At 44.4% G+C, this 27,674-nt stretch overlaps 1 protein-coding gene across 4 annotated transcripts in view; it reads left to right on the top strand.

Annotated features, from left to right (window-relative positions):
- The first annotated feature begins 852 nt into the window (after positions 1-852).
- LOC106587230 (SH2 domain-containing adapter protein F) overlaps positions 853-27,674 on the top strand; it is a 112,402-nt gene continuing 85,580 nt past the window's right edge. For 2 of the 4 annotated variants that reach the window (XM_082969463.1, XM_082969462.1), the window contains exon 1: positions 853-1,587. In XM_082969463.1, the coding sequence (XP_082825589.1) occupies positions 1,153-1,587 (435 nt within the window). In that variant the 5' untranslated portion in view covers positions 853-1,152. The remainder of the gene's footprint in view (positions 1,588-27,674) is intronic. The other 2 variants (XM_014175420.3, XM_014175421.3) reach the window with 2 other exon arrangements.

Below are 27,674 nucleotides of genomic sequence, written 5' to 3'. Positions count from 1 at the left end.
TTACAGATTATATTCATTACAGATTTTCCCCTCTGTGGGAGCATAGCCCAATGCTCTAGTCTAAACCTTTCTGTAGGGGAGGGATTTGTGGAGAGACTAGAGTGCCTGCACTAACCTCTTTCTCCTCACTGGTCATTTGCAATGCTTCAATGGCCATCTGGAGATGAAAGTGGTGTAGTTTGCATGAACAGGGCATTTTACCCTTCAGTCCAACTGTACTGTAATTGAACAATCCTGGTTCTTGCATACACATGGACACTTGAAAAAGAGGGACAAGGAACTCCCATGGTACTGAATGAAGGCAGCCTACCTGTACTTACATGATTCTCATCCACATTATAAATCATTGAAGGAGCCTTTTTGGCCTTGTGGTTGTGTGGTATACAGTTTGTCATTGTGTATTGCACTTCATTTGTACACTAGTTGGCACTGTATGATGGGTCACTAGGCACACAGGTGACCAGGAAGTAGGAATGCACAGGTATGCAGTTCTTAGTATGCTCGCTGTTTGCACCTTGGAACAATTATATGCTCCTACAGTAATCAGGTCTGCCTGTATGGAATTGATTTTAAAATTATATTTTTTTCTCTGTTGCTTTTAAATGGGCAAAAGACCCATCCAATATCTACCACTAAATATCAGTTTTGCACGCGTTTTTAAACATTTGTAATCCCACGTGTTAGTGGCTCAGATACTTCTGACTAAGTTATCCAGTACAACAGCATATTATTAGGGAACAAACAATGAAAATGTAACGACCTCAGGGATATTACAAGTAAAACCAAGCATTTAGTAGGCTAAATTAACAGTCCGGTAGGTGGCAGTGATTGTTCTCAGGTATGAGGACAGGGAAACGTATCCCACGCGTGCAAAAGCGCTCTCCCATGTTGAGTAGCGGAGAGGACTCGCCACAGCCAAAGAGCGCTCTGCTGTCAGAGCGAAAGTGTCAGAGTTGCGGGAGCTCAGAAAGTGCATGTGGCTGCGTTCGTCAGTGGTCAGCGCCGCGTACAAGAGGAGTAGGAGCTGGAGAAACATTTCAGAAGCCAGTCGAGGTGACCTATAGAAAAACTACGCTCAGGAAAACAGGAGGCTATTGTCAGGAAAGGTGCAACGAAATATTTAAATAGACTTGTGAGCAATGCACTGGCAGCATGGCCAGATGGTTCAGGGAACACCTAGGATTCAAAACTACCAAAGCACCACCTCCGGCGCCCCCGAAACCAGACTACAGACATTGTCACGCCGCTGTGACCGGTACGCCTGGCTACCAACAACCAAGCTCCGGGGCCACATCTCTCTATCCAAGCCCTGCACAGCCGGACATTCTTGCTGCTTACAAACTCCAAAAGGAACTGGACTTCGAAGATCCGTACACGGGAGGAGGAAATATTTCGTTTGGAACTGGTTTGGGCTCTGGGGGGTCGCCGGACATAAAGTATGTGTCACCAAAGCACCGGCTTATAAAGGTGGAAACAATCGAGAAAAGCAACTCTGCTCCGGGCAGCGGTATTGTAGCCCAAGCTGTTGCTGTTGGGAACGTTAAATCTCCCACGTCACCGCCTCCTGAAAATGAGAATAAAGAAAAGGTACGTTTTTTTTTTGTTGCCCTTAGCCTGCCTCTCCAATATCTCACACCAGTAACATTGTAGCTATGCGGCGTCATAGCCTACACAACTTTGAACAAGTCTAAATTGCTTCTTAGATTTGTTTTTAATGTAAGATGTTACAATCTATCCACCTAGGTTCAATTAAAGAGATGGTTAAATTGTTATGTGATGTCGTCATTTTCACTATTCAAACGCATTGATAACCATTGAAAGTGGTCGATTAGATCATGTTACTATCGCGAGGACTTACTCAAACAGGGAAAGGATAATTGAAACCGGCAGGACTACACTAAAAAAAATATAAATGTGACATGCAACAATGAAAGATTTTACTGAGTTCATATAAGGAAATAAGTCAACTGAAATAAGTTAATTTGGCCATAATCTATGGATTTCACTTGATTGGGAATACAGATAGCTTTTAAAACAATAGGGGCATAGATCAGAAAACCAGTCAGTATCTGGTGTGATCATCATTTGCAGCATGACACATTTCCTTTGAGTTGATTGATGTCCAACTCCTCTACAATGGCTGTGTGAAGTTGCAGGATATTGGTGGGAACTGGAACACGCTGTCATACATGTCAATCCAGAGCATCCCAAATATGCTCAATGGGTGACATGTCTGAGTATGTATGTATGTATGCATGCCATTTTCTGCTTCCAGGATGTGTGTACAGCTCTTTGACACGGGGTCGTGCATTATCATGCTGAAACATGAGAAAATTGTGGGTGGATGAATGTCACAATGGGCCTCAGGATCTTGTCATGGTATCTCGGTGGATTCAAATTGCCATTTGATAAAATACAATTGTGTTCGTTGTCCATCGCTTATGTCTACCCATACCATAACCCCAGCGACCACCATAGTGCACTCTGTTCACAACATTGACATTAGCGAACCATTCACCCACACGATGCCGTACACGCAGTGTGCGGTTGTGAGGCCGGTTGGACATACTGCCAAATTCTCTAAAACAAGGATGCGGCTTATGGTAGAGAAATGAACATTCAATTCTCTGGCAACCACTGATGGACATTCCTGCAGTCAGAATGCCAATTACACGCTCCAACTTGAGACATCTGCGGCGTTGTTACAGAACTGCATATTTTAGTGTCCTTTTGTCCCCAACACAAGTTGCACCTGTGTAATGATCATGCTGTTTAATCAGCTTCTTGACAAGCCACACCTGTCAGGTGGATGGATTATCTTGGCAAAGGAGAAATGCACACTAAGGGATGTAAAATACATTTTGTGTACATTTTTGTGTGTATTAAACATTTCTGGGGTCCTTTATTTCAGCTCATGAAACATGGTTTCAACACTTTGTTGCGTTTTTGTATTTTTGTTCAGTGTAGTTCTTTTCAGGTGTTTGTCAATGGCTGGGTCAGTCAGACAACAGCTGCACAGTACATGAGGACTCTAGCTCAGAAATCTTTACTGACACATTTGATTACATTGGATGAAGGAGTGTAGTAGCCTGCATGTCAGTAGGTGAAAGGAAGATACATGCTGTCTTCAAGCATGAAGTTTATTACAATATTTTAAACTCTAACCTTTCAATGAAATGGATAGTTCTGTATGTTGGCAAAGAAGCCCTTAATCATCTTTTTCCCCACAGTCAGATGAACATGTGGATCCCATTTATTTAAAAAATGTTTAACTATACAAGTCAGTTAAGAACAAATTCTTATTTACAATATCTCTGCTTCCAGTATGAAAACATTCCAATGCCATAAAATGGGGGGTACAAATTGGCCAAAACCATTTCTTTTACTTACCCTAAGCAAAATAGCCTACTTCAAGTACACTGAACAAAAATATAAATGCAACATGCAACAATTTCTAAGGAAATCCGTCAATTGAGAGAAATTAATTTGGCCCTAATCTATGGATTTTACTGGACTGGGAATACAGATGTTGGTTACAGATGCCTTTAAAAAACAAAGGTAGGGGTGTGGCTCAGACCCTGTCCGTCTCTGGTCTGACCACCATTTTTTTTTTTTACCTCATGCAGCGCAATTTATCTCCAACGCATGGAGATGATCAGACTTGATTGTGGAATGTTGTCATACTCTTCAATGGCAGTGCGAAGTTGCGGGGAACTGGAACATGCTGTCCATCCAGAGCACCCCAAATACGCTGAATCGGTGACATGTATGGTGAGTATGCAGGCCATGGAAGAACTGGGGCATTTTAAGCTTCCAGGAAGTGTGTACAGATCCTTGCGACATAGGGTCATGCATTATCATGCCGAAACATGATGGCCGGGGATGAATGGCACGACAGTGGTGCTCAGGATCTCGTCACGGTATCTCTGTACATTCAAATCAATAAAATACAATTGTGTTTGATGTCCGTAGCTTATGCCTGCCCATACCGTAACCCCACTGCCACCATGGGGCACTCTGTTTACAACTTTGAAGCAAACCGCTCTACCACACGATGCCATACGCTTTCTGCCATATGCCGGTACAGTTCCTTAAATTTAAGAGATTACAATCTGTCCACCTAGGTTCAATTAAAGAGCTGGTTCAATAGTGATGTGATGTTGGCATTTTCACTATTCAAATGCATTGGTTTCCATTGAAAGCGGTGGATCAGACCACGTTCCATCATGTGGGGACTTATTCAAACAGGAAATGGATTGTTGAAACTGGCAGAACTTAACAGTGTATATTTCACTTTGCACGTTTTCAAATAATCCAGACCAGGTTCATTCAACTCTCTGCTCACCAAGCAAAATCTACACTTTTACAACTATGTCATCTCTGTACCCTAGTCTACTCTGTCCCTGTCATCAACAGATAGTGTGTGGACCGGAGACCGATGGGAAGAATGCTTGCGCAGTCAGTCAGTGTACACCACGTGCCTTGAAGCCTACTGCTTTTTAGGAACACACACTGGTTCATTGGAAGAAACCTGAGACATTCAATGTCAGTGAGGTTAAGGAAGAATGTGATTCTGTTTATGAATGTACATGCCTCTCCCTCCAGCGCAGGCAGGGGGAGGACCCAGGAAAAGCACAAGTGTGTGTGTGTGTGTGTGTGTGTGAGAGAGTAAAAGTGCGTAACTATTTCTCAACATTGACAACACCCATACTGCATAACTCAGTCTGCTACTCCCTGTTCTGAAGCACTAATCACCTGTTGCCAGGTATTTGTTTACTCAAGCTTACTATGTCAGACAATCTCATAGTAGTTTAGTTAGAGCACAGCCAAAACCTTATGCAAGTATGCAAAGTAGTGCTGCACATTTACAATTCTGTTATGAAATTCCTTAGTCCCTAATTAAACAGGTTACTTCCTCTTTCCACACGTCCTGTTGTAAGGTGCAGTCTGTTTAGTGTTGAGGGTACCTGCCTGCCATTCCATAGGAGTTTTTCTATTTCAGTTCAACTGGTGGTCATTAAAGTATGCCAGTAAGCAGTGTCGTGCACCAAAGGAACATGGCAATTTGCAAGCTATTTAAAAGCTTGAAAACCTCATTTAATAATTGTACAGTAATTTGTGTATTCAGAAATGGTCTTTTAGTTTCTCGTATGCAGTTGTCATCACATTCAACAATGCAGGGTTTTTGGAATTTTATGATAAACGATGTTCCAGAGCTGACCAAATTAAAATAATTGGAAACTGAAGACTGTTTCCTCACAGTAACTGACTGCTGTTGGCTAATTAAATGGATTACCGCTGTCTCCTGTTAATTGGGGATTATTTTGATCTTGGTAGTCAATTAGGGATGGAATTCTCAAGCAGGAAAATACTGTTGCCTTTGTCTCACCCCCCCCCCCCCCCCTTTTTCTTTTCTTTTGCAGTGCAGTGGGCACATGTTGGAGGAGCTGGCAGCCAGGCAGATTGTTCTGTAACATGGTTTAAAAATGTTGCACTCTCAAACATGAACATGATAATATGCTGAAATTGTATCACATCCATGTGAGGGGTAGGTGAGTTAGAGGGATTCTGATTCAGAAGACTGGGTTTTCGTTTAGTACTGTGGTGAAATGGGAGGGGGGTTAAGTAATAATGAGAGCAGACCGTCCCCCACGAGAGTTTGATCACTAGGCAACACAGGCCTTCAACCTTACACGTGCTGGCTTTTCCGACAGACAGGCCAAGGTAATGTTGTCAGGTACTCTTCCAGAAGGATCTATTGTCTTGACCCCTGTAGGGTCTGTCTGCTGAGATGCACAACTGACATTGGTGTAGTGCGAGTGAGAGACCCCAAGTCTGATGGTTATGAACAGGCATGTAGAATAGCCTATTCCGTTTCCAGTAGAACTACCTGTAGAAGCAAATAGGCTTATCAGGTATTACACTGTATTTATTCCACTTGTTGTGGATTTGTTTTTCGTAGACGGTCATCATAATTTGTATCAGTTTTGGAGGATGTCACGGTGAGGATTTTCTAATATAATACCACTAGCCTCTGCCCTTGTCAAAATGCAGCTGAGAATGACTGTTCTACGTTTGGTAACGGAATTACAAAACAAACCATCACTGTTACCAAACGTAGTAACTGCACTGTTCTTCAAGTAAATGTGTTTTTGTAAAATGTTCGGTCAATTGTTAAGTGGACCTTTTGCATAGCGTTGTATGGTTTGTGTAACTTTGATATCATTGGTTTTTGTTTGACATGTCAACGTGAAAAATCGGAGTCTCAGCATCACCCTGTTGCTGTGGAATTGGCCTTTACCAACAACCAGATGTGTAAAATCCTTGCTGCACCATTACTGTGAGAACATATGATTTTCAGCTGGTTTCTCAGTAAAACGGTATGTGTTCTCTGTTCAGATACAGAGGGGTGGTGTAGACAGGCCTTGAGTGTCAGGCAGTTTCATCTGATGATAATGCTGAATTTCCAAACAGCCGTGTTCTGACATGAGCTGCTATTTATTAAGATATTTCACAGTTTGTAACGTAGTGCCATATCAAGGCATGTATTATTCTTAGTTTAGGCCTACAGCATATCAAAGAATGCTAGGATTCTGATCTTAATTACATTTCTTCCACTGAACATGATCTATTGTAGACCTCACAATTTATGGACACTATACAGGAACTGAATTGGCTAGTCAATTGTACTGGCTGGAGTGAAGTGTTTGAATGCTGACTATAGGGAGAGGGAGTGCTAGGAAGAGAGGACCACACCACTGTCTTGTTACAGCCTGAACCCCATTGATGTTTTAATTACTTGACTAGTGGATGCTAATTATATAACTGCTTACCTAATGCTTGTGCTGCCAATAGCAGAGTCTATGCCATCTAGTGTTTTGTCTAATCTTAACCCTCCAAAGCTTTTTCATTCAGTTAAAGGGGGGGGGGATGATACAATGTAGTTCTTCCCTGTGGCTCAGTTGGTAGAGCATGGTGTGTGCAACGCCAGGGTTGTGGGTTCGATTCCCACGGGGGGCCAGTACAATTTTTTTTTTTTAAATGCATGAAATGGTATGAAATGTATGCAAGTCGCTCTGGATAAGTGTCTGCTAAATGACTAAAATGTAAATGTAATGTAAATGTACAGTATGGTGATTACATGAAACTTAGGCCTCCCCCATTTTGGCCATTCTGATGGACTCTATTATGGACTTTCTTTTATGACGACAAGCACGTAGGAGCCAGCCACAGGTAAGAGCACCAGCTTGATTTGTTTATTTTTTTAAATGTTTTCCTGTTTCATAATGACAAGACCTTCATGGTAGAGGGAGATGATCAATTATTATCCAGCTAATTTAAATGCTCTCATCATCGCTCTTCCCCCTGGCATGGTCTCGCCTACTCGACTCGGCACTAACTAACTTCTCAAGGACACATGAAAGTGATGACAGGCACAACTTATGAAATGTGTAAACAAAAGTGTTAGTGCCTAAGTCTCCCTTGTAAAATCATGTGGCTAAATATATTGCTGTGTGGCTTTATGAATTCATAAACTGTCCTAAGCACCAGGGTTGCTCTGGCCTTGAGACCCTATGCAGCAGTATTTTAGCCACGTTATACTTCCCACCATGGTCCACGGAAGCAGTTGAGTGAATGGGGCCTCTGAGTCCATAAGCCAGTTTCCGTACACTATCTATGTGTAGAATCAGGCAGTATAGGATCATAAACACAATATAGGCAGCTGTCCCACAGCCAGGTGAGACATTAGATTAGACAGATTTATTTCATGGTTATTTCCTTCTTTTCCTTCCATGTACCTTTAACAGCCATTGACTCAGCAGTTCATAAAGTCAAGTGATGCATTAGCAGCCGGGGAGACCATGGCTTATTTGTTTTGTCATTAACATGTTCTATTCCTGTCCTTGAGACCGATTCCTGTCTCAATTGCCAATCTCCGGTTGTTCATCTCAAAATCCCATTTTCACAAATTCTTTCGTTTCTATGCTTTGTCTTTGTCTTTCCCTGCATACGCATGGCGTTTCTCTACTCTACATGTATATTTGAGCGTGTTGGAATGATGACTGCTACAAGTGGGCATCAGCTGCCTGAGCCTCCCCAACACTCCCCAGCCCAGATCACATCTCAGCTGCCTGAGCCTCCCCAACACTCCCCAGCCCAGATCACATCTCAGCTGCCTGAGCCTACCCAACACTCCCCAGCCCAGATCACATCTCAGCTGCCTGAGCCTCCCCAACACTCCCCAGCCCAGATCACATCTCAGCTGCCTGAGCCTCCCCAACACTCCCCAGCCCAGATCACATCTCAGCTGCCTGAGCCTCCCCAACACTCCCCAGCCCAGATCACATCTCAGATAATGGAATCAGAGCAGGTGCTGTGAGCCAATCGGGTGTTGTTTAGCCAAGTCCTTGAAGGGACAGTCATGTGTAATTAGCTTACGAGTAGCGTCTCAACAGCGTGTGGGGGTTTGAACCGACGCTCTTTAATTTCCCATGGAATAGACATGCTACGGCTTTAGCGCGCGTCCCTTTGTCTTTGGCTTTCTGTTCCAATCTGATTTTGTGTGTGTGTGTGTTCTTGCAGTGGTTTTCCCTCCAGCAGCAGTCTCTTGGTGTGTGGGTAAATCAAGGCTGTTTGACTGGCCTATAGATTAGCAGTGCTTGGGGTTCTGAACTTTTCCTCATCTTCATTCCCTCACTATCTCAGTCTTGCTTTAAAGCCTTGACTCTGGCAATCCTCTCTTCAGGGGGATGTGCCTAGCTCTTTGTTGTTCTGTTTTCTACTGTGCTCCTCTCTCAGTCCTTGTAGTGATAGGAGAAATGTCAGACGTAAACACTACCGGGGCATCTGACCTCCTGGTGGACGGGCACCAGAATCCATCATGTGATGCGTGGGTGTCTCTAGACGTATGAGCAGTCTCATACCTGTCTTACTATCAGATGGAAGCTGACAGGTTCTGATAGCTGGCTTTAGCTGATTGTCAGAGCATTACAGGAAGTGCACTTCTCCTCCCACTCCCACCTCCACACAAACACACGCCTGTTTACTTGCACTGTATCACCAAGGAAGACGTCTGAAAGGAATTGCTTTGTAAGTGTCAAACCTGAAAGGGGTTGTATTGCTGCTTAATTGTCTGCTCTGTGAAAGTCATTTCCAGATCTAACACCCATGGGAGGTTAAATGTTCTCTTTCATTCTTAAAGGGATATTTCTGGTACACATGGAATATGGTCCAGGCAAACAGAGTAGAGGGCACAGAGTACAGTAGGCCTATAGAGTAGGAGTTAAAACATGCTGACCCTTTACTTTTAATGCTCAACAGAGTTTTAAGAATGCAAATAACTATACAGTTAAAAAAATTGAGTTCATGATTACCAGACAGTAGTGATGCACCGATATCACATTTTTGGCCGATTCCGATATTTTCCTTGCCCAAAAAAATAAGAAAACGATACCGATGTTTAACGTTGTAACGGCCTTTTAAGCATTTTAGTACAGTTAGAGGCCAGGGTAGGCCATCATTGTAAATAAGAATTTGTTCTTAACTGACTTGCCTTGTTAAATAAAGGTTACACACACACACTGACCAAAAATGTATTTTGTTGGCATTTACGTATGTCCCCATTACCAGTAAAACATAATCAAAACCTATTTCTTAACTTTATTTGCTGTGCTGTTTCGTTGTTCAGTCGTTTCATTCTCAACCAGGATTTCTATGGGACGCCGTTTGGGTCTTTGCGTGTCAAAAATATACTATTTTGCACTATTTGATGTGTCAAATAAGCTTGTTGACCAATCAGGACCTGAATATAACCGCAAATTCCACTATTGTGCCTAATACTTATTGTGGCTAGCTTCACAACACGTAACCCGGTCAGGTCGAGCCTCACTTGCCAGATGAAGCTAGCTGGCTGCTTATAACATTAGCTTTGGGCAACAGGGTTAAGTAGCTGGCTAGCTTTTTATTTTCATGAACTGAAGTTCAATTTCAATAGGGGAACAACAAGTGGCAACCTAGCTAATATTTACTCACAAGGATTTCTAAATCATTGCTAAGAATAATGAAAATGACTGCAGTTTTTACTGGTCATTGTTTTCAGGCTGGTTGTATTTGGTGCTAGCTAGGTACCAAGCTAAAGCTAGCTACTTCAGAAGTTGCGGTCAAACAAATTATGCTTTATTACCAACGCGGTATCGTAAACACATTGTTCGTGGCCGGTGTTTGCAGCCTTTTTTACGGTTTTGACAGTGCTACTGTATATTTTTTGACATGCAAAGACCCAAACAACGTTCCATAGTGTGTGTGTGTGTGTGGGGGGATTTTTCACAATTCCTGACATTTAATCCTAGTAAAACATTCCTTTCTTAGGTCAGTTAGGGTCACCACTTTTATTTTAAGAATGTGAAATGTCAGAATAATAGTAGAGTGATTTATTTCAGCTTTTATTTCTTTCATCACATTCCCAGTGGTCAGAAGTTTACATACACTCAATTAGTATTTGGTAGCATTGCCTTTAAATTGTTTAACTTGGGTCAAATGTTGGGTGAATTTTGGCCCATTCCTCCTGACAGAGCTTGTGTAACGGAGTCAGGTTTGTAGGCCTCCTTGCTCGCACACGCTTTTTCAGTTCTGCCCACACATTTTCTATAGGATTGAGGTCAGGGCTTTGTGATGGCCACTCCAATACCTTGACTTTGTCCTTAAGCCATTTTGCCACAACTTTGGAAGTATGCTTGGGGTCATTGTCCATTTGGAAGACCCATTTGCGACCAAGCTTTAACTTCCTGACTGATGTCTTGAGATGTTGCTTCAATATATCCACATAATTTCCCTTCCTCATGATGCCATCTATTTTTGTGAAGTGCACCAGTCCCTCCTGCAACAAAGGACCCTCACAACATGATGCTGCCACTCCCGTGCTTCACAGTTGGGATGGTGTTCTTCGGCTTGCAAGCCTCACCCTTTTTCCTCCAAACATAACGATGGTCATTATGGCCAAACAGTTACATTTTTGTTTCATCAGAGGACATTTCTCCAAAAAGTACGATCTTTGTCCCCATGTGCAGTTGCAAACCGTAGTCTGTCTTTTTTATGGTGGTTTTTGAGCAGAGGCTTCTTCCTTGCTGAGCGCCCTTTCAGGTTATGTCAATATTGGAATAGTTTTACTGTGGATATAGATACTTTTGTACCTGTTTCCTCCAGCATCTTCACAAGGTCCTTTGCTGTTGTTCTGGGATTGATTTGCAATTTTCGCACCAAAGTATGTTCATCTCGAGAAGACAGAACGCATCTCCTTCCTGAGCGGAAGGATGGCTGCGTGGTCCCATGGTGTTTATACTTGCGTACTATTGTTTGTACAGATGAACGTGGTACCTTCAGGCATTTGAAAATTGCTCCCAAGGAGGTCTTGGCTGATTTCTTTTGATTTTCTCATGATGTCAAACAAAGAGGCACTGAGTTTGAAGGTAGGCCTTGAAATACATCCACAGGTACACCTCCAATTGATTAAAATTGTCAATTAGCCTATCAGAAGCTTCTAAAGCCATGACATTATTTTCTGGAATTTTCCAAGCTGTTTAAAGGCACAGTCAACTTAGTGTATGTAAACTTCTAACCCACTGCAATTGTGATACAGTGAAATAATCTGTCTGTAAACAATTGTTGGAAAAATTACGTGTCATGCACAAAGTAGATGTCCTAACCGACTTGCCAAAACTATAGTTTGTTAACAAGAAATTTGTGGAGTGGTTGAAAAACAAGTTTTAATGAGTCCAACTTAAGTGTATGTACATTTCCGACTTCAACTGTATTTATGTCGTGAAGCTAATAGCAGTGATGCTGTGTAACTCCAGTAGGGCAACATCTGAAAAATAGCTTACTTGGTAGTGTGTACCGGTGCTTAGAGAACGGTTGATTGTCAAGTGCAATGATTTCCATTATCTTGGCTTTAATGGATTTCACATTTGAGTTGTCTTGCTGAAATGTTCTTACTCTTTCAAATGACTGCTCGACTTGTTGACTGCTCGATCCACACAGCAGACATTTTGGGCTAGGTTAGGAATGCTGTGTAGCGCACAGTTTTGCATGCCGTCATTACATTTACATTTACATTTAAGTCATTTAGCAGACGCTCTTATCCAGAGCGACTTACAAAATGGTGCATTCACCTTATGATATCCAGTGGAACAACCACTTTACAATAGTGCATCTAAATATTTTAAGGGGGGGGGGTTAGAAGGATTACTTTATCCTATCCTAGGTATTCCTTAAAGAGGTGGGGTTTCAGGTGTCTCCGGAAGGTGGTGATTGACTCCGCTGTCCTGGCGTCGTGAGGGAGCTTGTTCCACCATTGGGGTGCCAGAGCAGCGAACAGTTTTGACTGGGCTGAGCGGGAACTGTGCTTCCTCAGAGGTAGGGGGGCCAGCAGGCCAGTGGTGGATGAACGCAGTGCCCTTGTTTGGGTGTAGGGCCTGATCAGAGCCTGAAGGTATGGAGGTGCCGTTCCCTTCACAGCTCCGTAGGCAATCACCATGGTCTTGTAGCGGATGCGAGCTTCAACTGGAAGCCAGTGGAGAGAGCGGAGGAGCGGGGTGACGTGAGAGAACTTGGGAAGGTTGAACACCAGACGGGCTGCGGCGTTCTGGATGAGTTGTAGGGGTTTAATGGCACAGGCAGGGAGCCCAGCCAACAGCGAGTTGCAGTAATCCAGACGGGAGATGACAAGTGCCTGGATTAGGACCTGCGCCGCTTCCTGTGTGAGGCAGGGTCGTACTCTGCGAATGTTGTGGAGCATGAACCTACAGGATCGGGTCACCGCCTTGATGTTAGTGGAGAACGACAGGGTGTTGTCCAGGATCACGCCAAGGTTCTTAGCACTCTGGGAGGAGGACACAAGGGAGTTGTCAACCGTGATGGCGAGATCATGGAACGGGCAGTCCTTCCCCGGGAGGAAGAGCAGCTCCGTCTTGCCGAGGTTCAGCTTGAGCTGGTGATCCGTCATCCACACTGATATGTCTGACAGACATGCAGAGATGCGATTCGCCGCCTGGTTATCAGAAGGGGGAAAGGAGAAGATTAATTGTGTGTCGTCTGCATAGCAATGATAGGAGAGACCATGTGAGGATATGACAGAGCCAAGTGACTTGGTGTATAGCGAGAATAGGAGAGGGCCTAGAACAGAGCCCTGGGGGACACCAGTGGTGAGAGCGCATGGTGCGGAGACAGATTCTCGCCACGCCACCTGGTAGGAGCGACCTGTCAGGTAGGACGCAATCCAAGCGTGGGCCGCGCCGGAGATGCCCAACTCGGAGAGGGTGGAGAGGAGGATCTGATGGTTCACAGTATCAAAGGCAGCAGATAGGTCTAGAAGTATGAGAGCAGAAGAGAGTTAGCTTTAGCAGTGCGGAGAGCCTCCGTGACACAGAGAAGAGCAGTCTCAGTTGAATGCCCAGTCTTGAAACCTGACTGATTAGGATCAAGAAGGTCATTCTGAGAGAGATAGCAGGAGAGCTGGCCAAGGACGGCACGTTCAAGAGTTTTGGAGAGAAAAGAAAGAAGGGATACTGGTCTGTAGTTGTTGACATCGGAGGGATCGAGTGTAGGTTTTTTCAGAAGGGGTGCAACTCTCGCTCTCTTGAAGACGGAAGGGACGTAGCCAGCGGTCAAGGATGAGTTGATGAGCGAGGTGAGGAAGGGGAGAAGGTCTCCGGAAATGGTCTGGAGAAGAGAGGAGGGGATAGGGTCAAGTGGGCAGGTTGTTGGGCGGCCGGCCGTCACAAGACGCGAGATTTCATCTGGAGAGAGAGGGGAGAAAGAGGTCAAAGCACAGGGTAGGGCAGTGTGAGCAGGACCAGCGGTGTCATTTGACTTAGCAAACGAGGATCGGATATCGTCAACCTTCTTTTCAAAATGGTTGACGAAGTCATCCGCAGAGAGGGAGGAGGGGGAGGAGGATTCAGGAGGGAGGAGAAGGTAGCAAAGAGCTTCCTAGGGTTAGAGGCAGATGCTTGGAATTTAGAGTGGTAGAACGTGGCTTTAGCAGCAGAGACAGAAGAGGAGAATGTAGAGAGGAGTGAGTGAAAGGATGCCAGGTCCGCAGGGAGGCGAGTTTTCCTCCATTTCCGCTCGGCTGCCCGGAGCCCTGTTCTGTGAGCTCGTAGTGAGTCGTCGAGCCACGGAGCAGGAGGGGAGGACCGAGCCGGCCTGGAGGATAGGGGACAGAGAAAATCAAAGGATGCAGAAAGGGAGGAGAGGAGGGTTGAGGAGGCAGAATCAGGAGATAGGTTGGAGAAGGTTTGAGCAGAGGGAAGAGATGATAGGATGGAAGAGGAGAGAGTAGCGGGAGAGAGAGAGCGAAGGTTGGGATGGCGCAATACCATCCAAGTAGGGGCAGAGTGAGAAGTGTTGGATGAGAGCAAGAGGGAAAAGGATACAAGGTAGTGGTCGGAGATTTGGAGGGGAGTTGCAATGAGATTAGTGGAAGAACAGCATCTAGTAAAGATGAGGTCAAGCGTATTGCCTGCCTTGTGAGTAGGGGGGGAAGGTGAGAGGGTGAGGTCAAAAGAGGAGAGGAGTGGAAAGAAGGAGGCAGAGAGGAATGAGTCAAAGGTAGACGTGGGGAGGTTAAAGTCACCCAGAACTGTGAGAGGTGAGCCATCCTCAGGAAAGGAACTTATCAAGGCGTCAAGCTCATTGATGAACTCTCCAAGGGAACCTGGAGGGCGATAAATGATAAGGATGTTAAGCTTGAAAGGGCTGGTAACTGTGACAGCATGGAATTCAAATGAGGAGATAGACAGATGGGTCAGGGGAGAAAGAGAGAATGTCCACTTGGGAGAGATGAGGATTCCAGTGCCACCACCCCGCTGGCTCGATGCTCTAGGGGTATGCGAGAACACGTGGGCAGACGAAGAGAGAGCAGTAGGAGTAGCAGTGTTATCTGTGGTAATCCATGTTTCCGTCAGCGCCAGGAAGTCTAGGGACTGGAGGGTAGCATAGGCTGAGATGAACTTACGTCATGTACCTACGTTATATAGGTATGCACATCAGCTTTGACATTGGTTTTGCACATCAGTGTTAAACTAGACATCGGCCAATACCGATGTTGGCAGTTTTAGCTAATATCGTCCAATTCCGTTATGGTCACCGATATATCGTGCATCCCTATCGGAGAGCCTAGATGGTGATACTATGTGGAATTGAAAGCTAGCTAGGTCCAATGGCAGGGGACAACATTTTTGATTTTTAATTTAAAGATTATCAAAACAATTATTGTTATGTTCACTGGGTGTGTTTCACAAGAAAATGAATACTTTCCACATTATGATAATTGATTTAAAAAAAGTTGTTGGTTGCTATGGATACACTGCCCCATAATTACAGCTGAACCTGGTTTAAGATGATTGCTTTGGCGCAGCATCTCCTTGTAGTCCAGTTAGAGGACTGTTGGGTAGTTATCAATCATGTTATTGTTCTCTGAAGTGTCCAAGAGGGCCATCCATTTGTTGAACTCTTCAAGGTATCCCAGCTGCCTTGGCAACTGGCACTATTGTTTTCCAGCAACAGATTATCAAGCATTTCCAGGTGGACTGGGCAGCCATGTGTTTTTTTTTTTTGTTCTCCAAACATTACCCTTCTGTGGTGTTTTATGGGTATATCATATTCTGTCCTTAACAGTTGCACAGGGAATCAGTTAGTTCTAAATTCCTATTTCCCAGGCAGGAATCCTGGAAGAGCTCTTTAGGAGGAAGGAACCTCTGCTGGTGCTGGGCCAACAAAGCTAACTTTATTTACACCCCGCCTCAACCCACCAGGATGATGTCATTCTGCATGGGGAAGATGACTACACTACAGGATGACATGGAGGAATCACATGAGGACAAAACTCAGATGTGAAATGTTGATCTGGTCAGGAAAGAGATTATGCATTGATACTGAAGTGGACTATTTTATAGAGGTTTATACAACTTTGTAATGACATTGAGTGTTTTTGAAAGCTGAATGATGCATAGCATACCTAATACTCAAAATACTGAGTAGCATATGGTGTATGATTAGAGGTTTACAATGGGTTAAGAGGAGTCTTCACCTGCTTTTAGCGGTTAGAGCGTTGGGCCAGTAACCAAGCAGTCGCTGGTTCGAATACCCAAACTGACCAGATGAAAAATCTCTTCCCTTGAGCAAGGAACTTAACCCTAATTTGTTCCAGGGGCTCCGTTCTACTATGGCTAACCCTGTAAAACAACACATTTCACTGCACCTATCTGTTGTAAGTCACAAAACATTTTGTTGCAATTTTTTTTGGGGGGGGGGGGATGACTTGTTAACCAATTTAACACGATGGCAAAGTTTTAATGAATTAACCCCCATGTACAGTTCTAGTCCTGAGATGTGGAAGCAGTGGCATTAAAACATTTCCCTTCTCTTTGTTTTTCCTAAAGAGGGTTACTGTAGCTGTTCCACTGTGTATTTCTCTAGGCTTTCAGGTCACATAATACCCGGCCCTGTATGCAGGCAGTTATTGGCCACTGCAGTCTGGAGAGTTGTCTGTGGACACATGGCACTGTTTTGTTTAATAACACAGTGTAGTAGAGCATGTAAGGGAAGCCCTGGTTTGTGAGCACGTCATCAGACACTGATTAAAAGGAAACAAATTGAGCCCTGAGGTTTCATGCCATCCAGGGCATGTACAGAAAGCCTGCGTGAAGCACTGGTATTTTTAACCGCCCCACTGATAGCTAACAGTAGGACGGCCCTTAACCTCAACTCTGAGTAAAACCAAACACTGCTGCTCTCCCCACGTAGTTGGCCATATCTGACCCTTGCTGGGTTTTCTGTGTGTAGAACATAGGAATTATCCCATGGTATTTTAGATATAGTGTAGAGGAGTTAAGCTGCACTGTTTCTGTATTTACTATCCTGGAGGTAGAGTGGAGCTCTTTAAGGTCTGTGCCCTTCCTTCACAGTGGAGCTGACCTATGACCTGTGCTCACTGACAGGTGCTGAGGCTGGAGTGTGTGTGTCTGCCAGTGGGGTTGTAGTCTCCATAGACACGGGCACCGCTGGGGAACTGGCCAAACCTCTCATTATAGACTGGATGGGCACTGATGTCTCTCCTAGGCTTCGTAGGACACAGATCTTGTTCGGATTAGGGTTTGAGAGTTTGCCCTGCTGTTTTCCCTTCTGTAATATCCTATAGTTACTACTGTATGACATGTAACACTGTTTTATTACTCTGTCTCTAGGTGTAGGCCTAATATAGTTCAGCCACCATATTAATTGCTTGGTGCAGTGATTGGACCAAAGGTAAAGCAACCAGGCCACTGACTGTCTGCTTTTGTTTGGTGGAAAATAAGGAACAAGAGGGTTGCTCCAGGATTAAGGAAGTGCTCCCTTCCTGACGGGAAGTGTTTACAACTTGGTGACATTCCCTTTTGACTGGGGCTGGGCAAGTCTACGCTAGCTCGCCACTCTCAAACAGTCTGGTAATGTTGACTCTGCTCTCACATCTGTGCTAAAATATAATCAGACACGGTTAATATTTCCTCATGTTGCAGCTTGAGCAAACTGGCAAGGGCTTTGTGATTGTGACATTGTACTGTGTCAATACAAAGCTGTGGTGTCATGTTCTGTTAGGGACCTCCTAGTCAGGTCAGGCTGCAGTGAAGTCCGTGTAAAGACTCTCTCCCTCTCCTGTTATGGGAGGTGGAAAGCCCCGTAGCGATGGCAGGGTGACATAAGACTCCACCCTGCCTGCCTGCAAGGTCTATTGTCAGTCTCGGAGCTGTTGGGTTTGACGTGCTGCGTTTGTACACGCTCACCACACAAAGGCTATCTGAGGTCACGTCGCTTCCGACCGCAATCAAGTCATCCTTGTCACATCAAACTTCCCTGCTTTGTTTATGTACAGCTGGCTCCTGGGCCTGCCTCATTTTGTTTTCCCTACTGTCTATAAATCACACACCCAAATCAAAAGGTCATGCTCACTGGATTCACATTGTTGTTTTTATGTCAAGCCCTACTTTTCGTAGTTGTCATTTTTGTCTACTCTCTCTTTCTCTAGCATAGCAAACCACACACTGATCACTGCACCTGTACACAGCCCATCTGTACATATCCCACCCAACTACCTTATCCCCATATTGTTATTTATTTTTGCTCTTTTGCACCCCAGTACCTCTACTTGCACATCATCTGCACATCTATCACTCAAGTGTTAATGCTAAATTGTAATCATTTCGCCACTATGGCCTATTTATTGCCTTACCTCCCTAATCTTACTACATTTGCACACACTGTATGTAGATGTTTCTATTGTGTTATTGACTGTACGTTTGTTCATCCCATGTGTAACTCTGTTGTTTTTTGTAGCACTGCTTTGCTTTATCTTGGCCAGGACTCAGTTGTAAATGAGAACTTGTTCTCAACTGGCCTACCTGGTTAAATAAAGGTGACATTTAATAAATAAAACTTTATCTAAGGCTGTTTCTCCCAAGCACAACTACCGTAGGTGTGTGTGCCTCAGCCTTTTATACATCTAGTGGACCAACAACAAGCCCATTCCTCCTCACAACTTAACCACTACTCCCTCTTCCTTAAATTCATAGAGTCATAAATCTATTTCAGATGGAAAGAGAGCAGAGAAAGGAAATTGGATTTTGTCAAGCGTATCCTCAAGTGTTAATCTTGAATATCTGTTGAATATGAAGAGAGCCTGAATGTGGGCCAGCCACCCTCCAGCCGAGGTCCTCAGTATGCTATAAGGGCTCTCTGGAGAGAAGGTTGGACTTGGTCCCCCTTGAGTGCACAGGGAACTGAAAGAGTCGAAAAGAGACATTCTTTCATAGAAAGGGATGATTGGCTAAAAAGGGGAATAAAATAGGGGATCGTACGGAAAGGGTAGAGTACAGCAGGTATTCCTGTGAGACTAGGAGGATGGTGAAGCATTGTGTTTGGGTTTCTGGCCTGACGTTAGGTGATATTACATTAGAAGTAGAGAAGCACCTGTTCAGGCCCAGTAAGCTCAAATGAAATGAAAATGGTTTATAAAAATAAGGAAAAGGCTCCGCCTCAGCGAGTAGCCTGCTGCTCTGCTGTCCAAAGTGCTGTGTGCCTGCCTCTTGGCTCGGCGTTACGCAATATGTTTTGTGTCACTCGGGTTTCTAGAACCTTGGAATGAGAATAGAAAAACGAATACAGAACAAGTTTATGCAGCAGCTCCCTCGTAACCTTTTTGAGGATCCATATGGCGTTGTCAGAGAAACGACCTGCGACCTTGAGTCTCACTTCAGGGATAAAGAGAAAATACATAAAGCTGATACTGTGGCAGACTGGCTGTGTAGCATTCTTTTGTCACTAACTTTCAACGGCAGTGGTAAAACATCCTCAGAAATGTAGAATGCGTTGTTCTTAATCCTGTTTTTTCTTAAGGGATCATCAGCACGACATGCCGTGAAAGTACAGATCTTCAGTAGAAGCTAGGTCTGTGATTATCATGAGCGTATCATCCCTCCGTAGATGATCAGTAGGATTTAGTGCTCCCTTAAACCTTGTGTTGGTGTGACTGTAGTGTGGCTGTCCTTTGTGGGTGTGGGAAAACAACATGACTCCTGTGAGGCCTGAATAGCCCTGCCTGCTGCATAACCTACAGTGGGGGGAAAAAGTATTTGATCCCCAGCTGATTTTGTACGTTTGCCCACTGACAAAGAAATGATCAGTCTATAATTTTAATGTTAGGTTTATTTGAACAGTGAGAGACAGAATAACAACAAAAATATTGAGAAAAACGCATGTCAAAAATGTTATAAATTGATTTGCATTTTAATGAGGGAAATAAGTATTTGACCCCCTCTCAATCAGAAACATTTCTGGCTCCCAGGTGTCTTTTTATACAGGTAACGAGCTGAGATTAGGAGCACACTCTTAAAGGGAGTGCTCCTAACCGCAGCTTGATACCTATATAAAAGACACCTGTCCACAGAAGCAATCAATCAGATTAAAAACTCTCCACCAAGGCCAAGACGAAAGAGCTCTCCAAGGATGTCGGGGACAAGATTGTAGACCTACACAAGGCTGGAATGGGCTACAAGACCATGGCCAAGCAGCTTGGTGAGAAGGTGACAACAGTTGGTGCGATTTTTCGCAAATGGAAGAAACACAAAAGAACTGTCAATCTCCCTCGGCCTGGGGCTCCATGCAAGATCTCACCTCACCTGATCATGAGAACGGTGAGGAATCAGCCCAGAACTACACGGGAGGATCTTGTCAATGATCTCAAGGCAGCTGGGACCATAGTCACCAAGAAAACAATTGGTAACACACTACGCCGTGAAGGACTGAAATCCTGCAGCGCCCGCAAGGTCCCCCTGCTCAAGAATACATATACATGCCCGTCTGAAGTTTGCCAATGAACATCAATGATTCAGTGGACAACTGGTGAAAGTGTTGTGGTCAGATGAGACCAAAATGGAGCTCTTTGTCATCAACTCAACTCGCCGTGTTTGGAGGAGGAGGGATGCTGCCTATGACACCAAGAACACCATCTCCACTGTCAAACATGGAGGTGGAAACATTATGCTTTGGGGTTGTTTTTCTGCTAAGGGGACAGGACAACTTCACCGCATCATTTGACGGGGCCATGTACTGTCAAATCTTGGGTGAGAACGTCCTTCCCTCAGCCAGGGCATTGAAAATGGGTCGTGGATGAGTATTCCAGCATGACAGTGACCCAAAACACACGGCCAAGGCAACAAAGGAGTGGCTCAAGAAGAAGCACATTAAGGTCCTAGAGTGTTCTAGCCAGTCTCCAGACCTTAATCCCATAAGTCTGTGGGGGGGAGCTGAAGGTTCGAGTTGCCAAACGTCAGCCTCGAAACCTTAATGACTTGGAGAAGATCTGCAAAGAGGAGTAGGACAAAATCCTTCCTGAGATGTGTGCAAACCTGGTGGCCAACTACAAGAAATGTCTGACCTCTGTGATTGCCAACAAGGGTTTTGCCACCAAGTACTAAGTCATGATTTGCAGAGGGGTCAAATATTTATTTCCCTCATTAAAATGCAAATAATTTTATAACATTTTTAACATGCGTTCTTCTGGATTTTTTTGTTTGTTATTCTGTCTCTCACTGTTCAAATAAACCTACCATTAAAATTATAGACTGATCATTTCTTTATCAGTGGGCAAACGTACAAAATCAGCAGGGGATCAAATACTTTTTTCCCCCATTGTATATCCCACTCACAAGTGTAGGAGGGCTACACTGTACACAGCTGTGTGATGTACCTCTTTTTATCTCAATGTAAAGTGTCAAGTGCTGTTCTCTTTTCTCCCATTTATAATGCAGCTGATGTTTTTCTTGCTGTAATACTGACCCGTGTTGCAGGGTATCCGTGTCACTGTCGTTGCGTTTTGGAAGTGTTCCCATGCAAAGTAATATGATCAATGACGCACTAAACCACTTCTCCATGTGCCAAAAGAGCAGGCTTTTCCCGACTGGCGCGTGAAAAGCCACCCCACATGTGCAGCAGCCCAGAGATCTAAAGAAGCCTGTTTTATGTGGTCTGAATCTTTAAGGAGACCAAAAAAATAGGTTAACATGAAAAAGTGTGAGCTGTGCTTTGAACAGCGCAGATGTCTGACTGGGGAAAAGACTGAGAGACACGTGAGAATGATGGCTGAACACATTGGAGTGCAAAGAAGGGAGATGCTAGAAATGATCCCCTCGCAACAGGGAGCATGATGGTTGAAGTGGCATGTGTTGCACTCTTTCCTAAATCCTCACTCCCTTTAAAGCAAGTCATCTATGACTGGGGAAATGCATGTTTGGGCGATGTTGGGGAGAATGGAGGTCTAAATATGTTTTCTTTTGTACCCAGTGTCACCACATGTACTAATTATCTATAATCTGAACAGCAGAATAGGTTATTGAACGCTGAGTGTGCTTTTATCTCTAAATTGATTCTCTACAGGTCTTCTCTAGCCATTAATATTTCTCTTTTTTTCCGGTCTTTCCTAATCCAGCAACATGCTTTATCCTCGGAACATTGACTTTGAGAGGGCTTTAATAAGGCTAAAAGCAAAGCTGACAAATTCATTCAGCTGCAAGAAGACAAACATGATTTCGCTTTACTTATGAGAAGTGCTCTCCTCCACATAGCGTTGCTCTAGCATCTATTGCTTGTGACTGATTGAAAACAATGGGTGCTCATGGAAAACATCATTTGATTAGCTTGCAGCTATCTTCCCTGGTTCTTAAGTAGGCATTCAGGGCTGGTGTTGCCACATCCTTGTTGAGGCCCATAGATCCACAGGCTGATTCCCAGGCCAACAACCCCTCTTAGGAGATGTCATAATAAAGTTTCATTAACGTCTGAGCTGTATTGTGGGAAAGCTCCATCTATACAGTCTTTTCAGAGGAATATAGCCCACAGGTGGAATCATGCTTCAAAATTGGGTTCCATTGAGTCCTAACCAGATTTCCTCTCCCATCTGTGAATCATACTAGTATCTTATTGATAGTAGCTGTATTGTGTCAACAACAGAGGTTGCAATTGGTTCTGCTTTAGTAAATTGCCTTGTGGCAATGTTTGATGGCAAGCTGTTAGCTTCAGATGACTGGAACTGAGCTGAGTGCATGTATCCTGTATTTCTAGTTGGAGATAAGTTGGAGCATTCAGCAATAGGCAGTGTGATGTTATCTGTTGTTCAATTTCCCATTTTTAAATGAATATTTGTCTAAACAGGAGCGTAAACATATGCTGGGCAGCCTATTCCTCTCCCCTCCTTATCCCCCTCTCTAAGATGGTTTTCATTAGTTCTGATATCATTTTTTAAAACTTAAGAACAAAAGAGCCATGGCAGCAAAAAAGAGCCCTTTGAAACGCCCTAATTCAATCGAGCAGCTAAGCCCTGAGTTGTATTAGGTTATCAGTGGCTCAAATCCCCTGTGGCGTGGAGACATAAATCACAAATGCCAGGCCCTTTTTTTTCCCTTTCCCTCCATTCCTCCTGCCCCCCTCCTTCTCTAGCACACCGACTCTTGTGGTGGTCTGGTAGTGGGAGAGATTGGGGAGGCTTCAGCCCCCAGTAGCTCTGACATCCCTCATCCTTTCTGGACCAGCTGTGACATTTGTCACATTTCTGTGTAACGTCTCCACATTACATTACTGTCACCAGTCGTTCAGGTGGCTACTCAGATGGCTGGCAGGGAGGCTGGCTGTCATATTAGACATGCACGCATGCACACACATGACTATCTGGTGCATCCAGCAGCAGTTTACTTGTATTATTTGTTTTTTAGTGTTTATAGTTTGAGGAGTTGGATTTTGCTCATGAGATGTCAATGACGGAATGGCATATTTAACTAAATAGTTTGGACGTGGGGGAAAGCTATAAATTGGTGCAGCATACTGCCAAAAACCTATCATCCTATACGATGACCACAAACTAAGACTTTAATGTTCTCCCTTTTATGGCCCCAGATGCTCTATATGATAATTGCCTGTTAGATCCACTTGGTCTGCATGTGATGGTGTGGGAGAAGGAAGATTGTGTATTTTCCTAGTTCTAATGGAGGACTGCAGCCCAATTGAATTGTAATCTCAGAAGCTCTCTCTGCGCTAACTGTGTGGAATGCCAAGTGGCAGGTGCCTGTTACACTCTCTCCTTAGCTAATGCTCTCACTAGGCTCACACTGATTCGAAATAGATTTCATTCCTTGAGCGCTGCAATGTATTTTTAAGCAGTGTGGGTCTATTTCTCCTACTATGGCTGCCTGGCTATCTAAGCAGCTGCAGGTGTAAGACATGGTGAACCTGGTAGCTCAGCACGACACCAGGCTGGGAGTCATTTAAGTATGTTCTCACTGTGCTGCTGCAGTGTAGTGATATGTCCTGACTGCTTCCAGGGGGGCGAGATGTCATAAGCCTACAAGGTTGCTTTGTGAGGCTACTCACAGCTTACATCTCTGCTTAGAAAAGCTCACATACAGTATAGCACTCTATATAGACGCACTGCAGTATTGCACTCACTGTGGGTGAATTTGACTTTCATGACAAGTGTGGTGGCTTGGCTGTGGTCCTGACACACCCTGACATGCCAGCAGACAGATGGTGGGTCCCCAGGCAAGCAGGCCGCCAGGGAGGGAGGGAGGCTGGCAGGGAGGCAGGCAGGGAAGCTGGTAGGCAGGCGGGCAGGGAGGCCCCAGGAAGACAGGTAGGGAAGCAGGCAGGCAGAGCCTCATCTCTGACGGTCCCCTCTCTTCATGTTCCCCTACTCATCCAGCTGGGTAGCATTAGTGCAGTGTAGCAGGACCTTCACACAGAAGGGGTAACTCCCAAAAAACACTCAGGCTAATTGATCCCCTCCTCCCAAATACTGGTGTTAGATGTGGCCCAAGGCAGGGGGGAGTCAACACCCAAGTAGTGTGGTAACTGCCAACTTTTACTTTCATTTGCGAGTTGTTTGCTTGTTTACCTAAATTCATTTTCTCTGAATAATGGATATGGAACTGTTAGATTGATATCAAATGGAATGTAGTTTGTCCATTCCATTGCTTCTTTTGTAAATTTTTAGGACTGTTTCTTGGTATCTTAGGCAGAGAAATCGCGGACGACAAATTAAAATCTCGGGAAAAAAATAGTATGAAAACAAATATGAAAATCTGGTGGGGTAGCTAGTACTATGTGATAAGGAGAGGTGGTGGGAGGCAGGACGCTGCCATCCAGAACCAGCCTCCGTATCAACCTCAGCTTCAGGCTCCAGAGGACAAGCAGAATGGCTCTCTCTCCCTCAGCAGCAGCAACATTACCAGGTGCTAAAAAGAGCTTTCATTGGCTGACTGTGAAAAATTATTGAGCGAACAAGACCTGTCACAGGGCTAAATATATAGTATGTCTGGCTTGATTGCAATGTTCTTTTTCACTTCGTTTAATACATAAATCTTTTTTGGTCCCTGCTGTTTGATGACAGGACCACACAATCCAATATAATGTTTGTGGGCACAGCAGCCATCCATCGTTAAGCTAGCTACAGCTTTGTGGCAGTACACTAACAAGGGGAAGGTGTAGAATGAGGACGTACGGTAGAACTGTCCTACTGTCGGCACTGACATGAGTCGTTGAATATCTCCTACTTTCATATACACTGAGGTATGGGATTGAAGGCATGCCAGTCATACGGCATAGTTTCCCTTAATTACTAAACCAGGCTTTCTCTACTGTGTTTACCACGTGGACACACAGACGGCTCCTGGCATACACTGCTGCAGCTTAATGCACTGAGGTTCTCTCTCTTGCCCTCTCCCACATGGAATGTGTTCAGTCAGACTGGGTTGCTAGTGATCTGAGCTGGCTGTAAGTACACTCCTCTGTTTTGGTCAAGATTACTTAGTATCTGGTTTGGGCTGTGCTACTGTTTCCAGATGGACCCAAGGTGATATATCGTGTGAAGTGGATAAAGATACTCCATGTGAGGGGAAACATGCCATTTGTAACTGTTGAATACTTCATTGTCAGGGACAGGAACATCTGTAACCTGACTGGCTGAATTTAATTAAAGTTGTGCGGGAGATTGTATTATATTTGTTGTAGCAAAACAAGCCAAAAGAGTGTTTGCATTGGATGCATTTTCTCTTTTAATATCTCAGAAGAAAAACGGAGGAGGAACCCATAATTACGCTGTGGCAAACTAGTCCTAGTTATATTATGTCCCGAAAACGGATGGAAAAGCAGGAGGCAGGCCATCGGTGTATAATACACGGTAGCCAGTATGAAGCACATTTAAGGGTCTTTTTTAAAAACCTGTCTAGTGCCTAATCTACCAATTTTTGTGTAGGTGATCTGTTGGAGCATACACAGTCGTGGCCAAAAGTTTAGAGAATTACACAAATATTAATTTCCACAAAGTTTGCTGCTTCAGTGTCTTTGGATATTTTTGTCAGATGTTACTATGGAATACTGAAGTATAATTACAAGCATTTCATAAGTGTCAAAGGCTTTTATTGACAATTACATGACGTTGATGCAAAGAGTCAATATTTGCAGTGTTGACCCTTCTTTTTCAAGACCTCTGCAATCCGCCGTGGCATGCTGTCAATTAACTTCTGGGCCACGTCCTGACTGATGGCAGCCCATTCTTGCATAATCAATGCTCGGAGTTTGTCAGAATTTGTGGGGTTTTGTTTGTCCACCCGCCTCTTGAGGACTGACCATAAGTTCTCAATGGGATTAAGGTCTGGGGAGTTTCCTGGCCATGGACCCAAAATATCGATGTTATGTTCCCCGAGCCACTTAGTTATCACTTTTGCCTTATGGCAAGGTGCTCCATCATGCTGGAAAAGGCATTGTTCGTCACCAAACTGTTCCTGGATGGTTGGGAGAAGTTGCTCTTGGAGAATTTGTTGGTACCATTCTTTATTCATGGCTGTGTTCTTAGGCAATATTGTGTGAGTGAGCCCACTCCCTTGGCTGAGAAGCAACCCCACACATGAATGGTCTCAGGATGTTTTACTGTTGGCATGACACAGGACTGATGGTAGCACTCACCTTGTCTTCTCCGGACAAGCTTTTTTCCGGATGCCCCAAACAATCGGAAAGTGGATTCATCAGAGAAAATGACTTTACCCCAGTCCTCAGCAGTCCAATCCCTGTACCTTTTGCAGAATATCAGTCTGTCCCTGATGTTTTTCCTAGAGAGAAGTGGCTTCTTTGCTGCCCTTCTTGACACCAGGCCATCCTCTAAAAGTCTTCGCCTCACTGTGTGTGCAGATGCACTCACACCTGCCTGCTGTCATTCCTGAGCAAGCTCTGTACTGGTGGTGCCCTGATCCCACAGCTGAATCAACTTTAGGAGACGGTCCTGGCGCTTGCTGGACTTTCTTGGGTGCCTTGAAGCCTTCACAACAATTGAACCGCTCTCCTTGAAGTTCTTGATGATCCGATAAATGGTTGATTTAGGTGCAATCTTACTGGCAGCAATATCCTTGCCTGTGAAGCACTTTTTGTGCAAAGCAATGATGACGGCACGTGCTTCCTTGCAGGTAACCATGGTTGACAGAGGAACAATGATTCCAAGCACCACCCTCCTTTTGAAGCTTCCAGTCTGTTATTTGAACTCAATCAGCATAAGAGTGATCTCCAGCCGTGTCCTCGTCAACACTCACACCTGTGTTAACGAGAGAATCACTGACATGTCAGCTGGTCCTTTTGTGGCAGGGCTGAAATGCAGTGGATATGTTTTTTTTGGAATTCACTTCATTTGCATAGCGAAGAGGGACTTTGCAATTCATTGCACTTCCTCTGATCACTCTTCATAGCATTCTGGAGTATATGCAAATTGCCATCATACATATTTGTGTCATTCTCATAACCTTTGGCCACGACTGTATATGCCACCTTCCTCCTGTAAAATCATCTGCTCCTCTTACCCTAAGCAGCATTCGCATCATCCAAGGTGAACTTTTCACTCTTTACTGCTATGCACTTTGAAAGGTTTCAGTTTTGTATATCGAATCTTATCTTGTTCAGTGAAATCAAAACTGGATCAGAAGGAGAAGGACGGTGCTTTCCCAGGTGGTGTGAAAGCCTGGAGTTGGGGAAATGCTTTCGATATGGATTGTACTGTACTGGATTCCTCAATTCCCCTTAAAGTCCCCGCCCGGGAGGCTTGGCAGGTGTCT

Source organism: Salmo salar, chromosome 26 (genome assembly GCF_965601325.2).
Source record: "Salmo salar chromosome 26, fSalSal1, whole genome shotgun sequence".
NCBI classification, from domain to species: Eukaryota; Metazoa; Chordata; class Actinopteri; order Salmoniformes; family Salmonidae; genus Salmo; species Salmo salar.
This window is presented reverse-complemented; position numbering and strand designations above follow the sequence as displayed.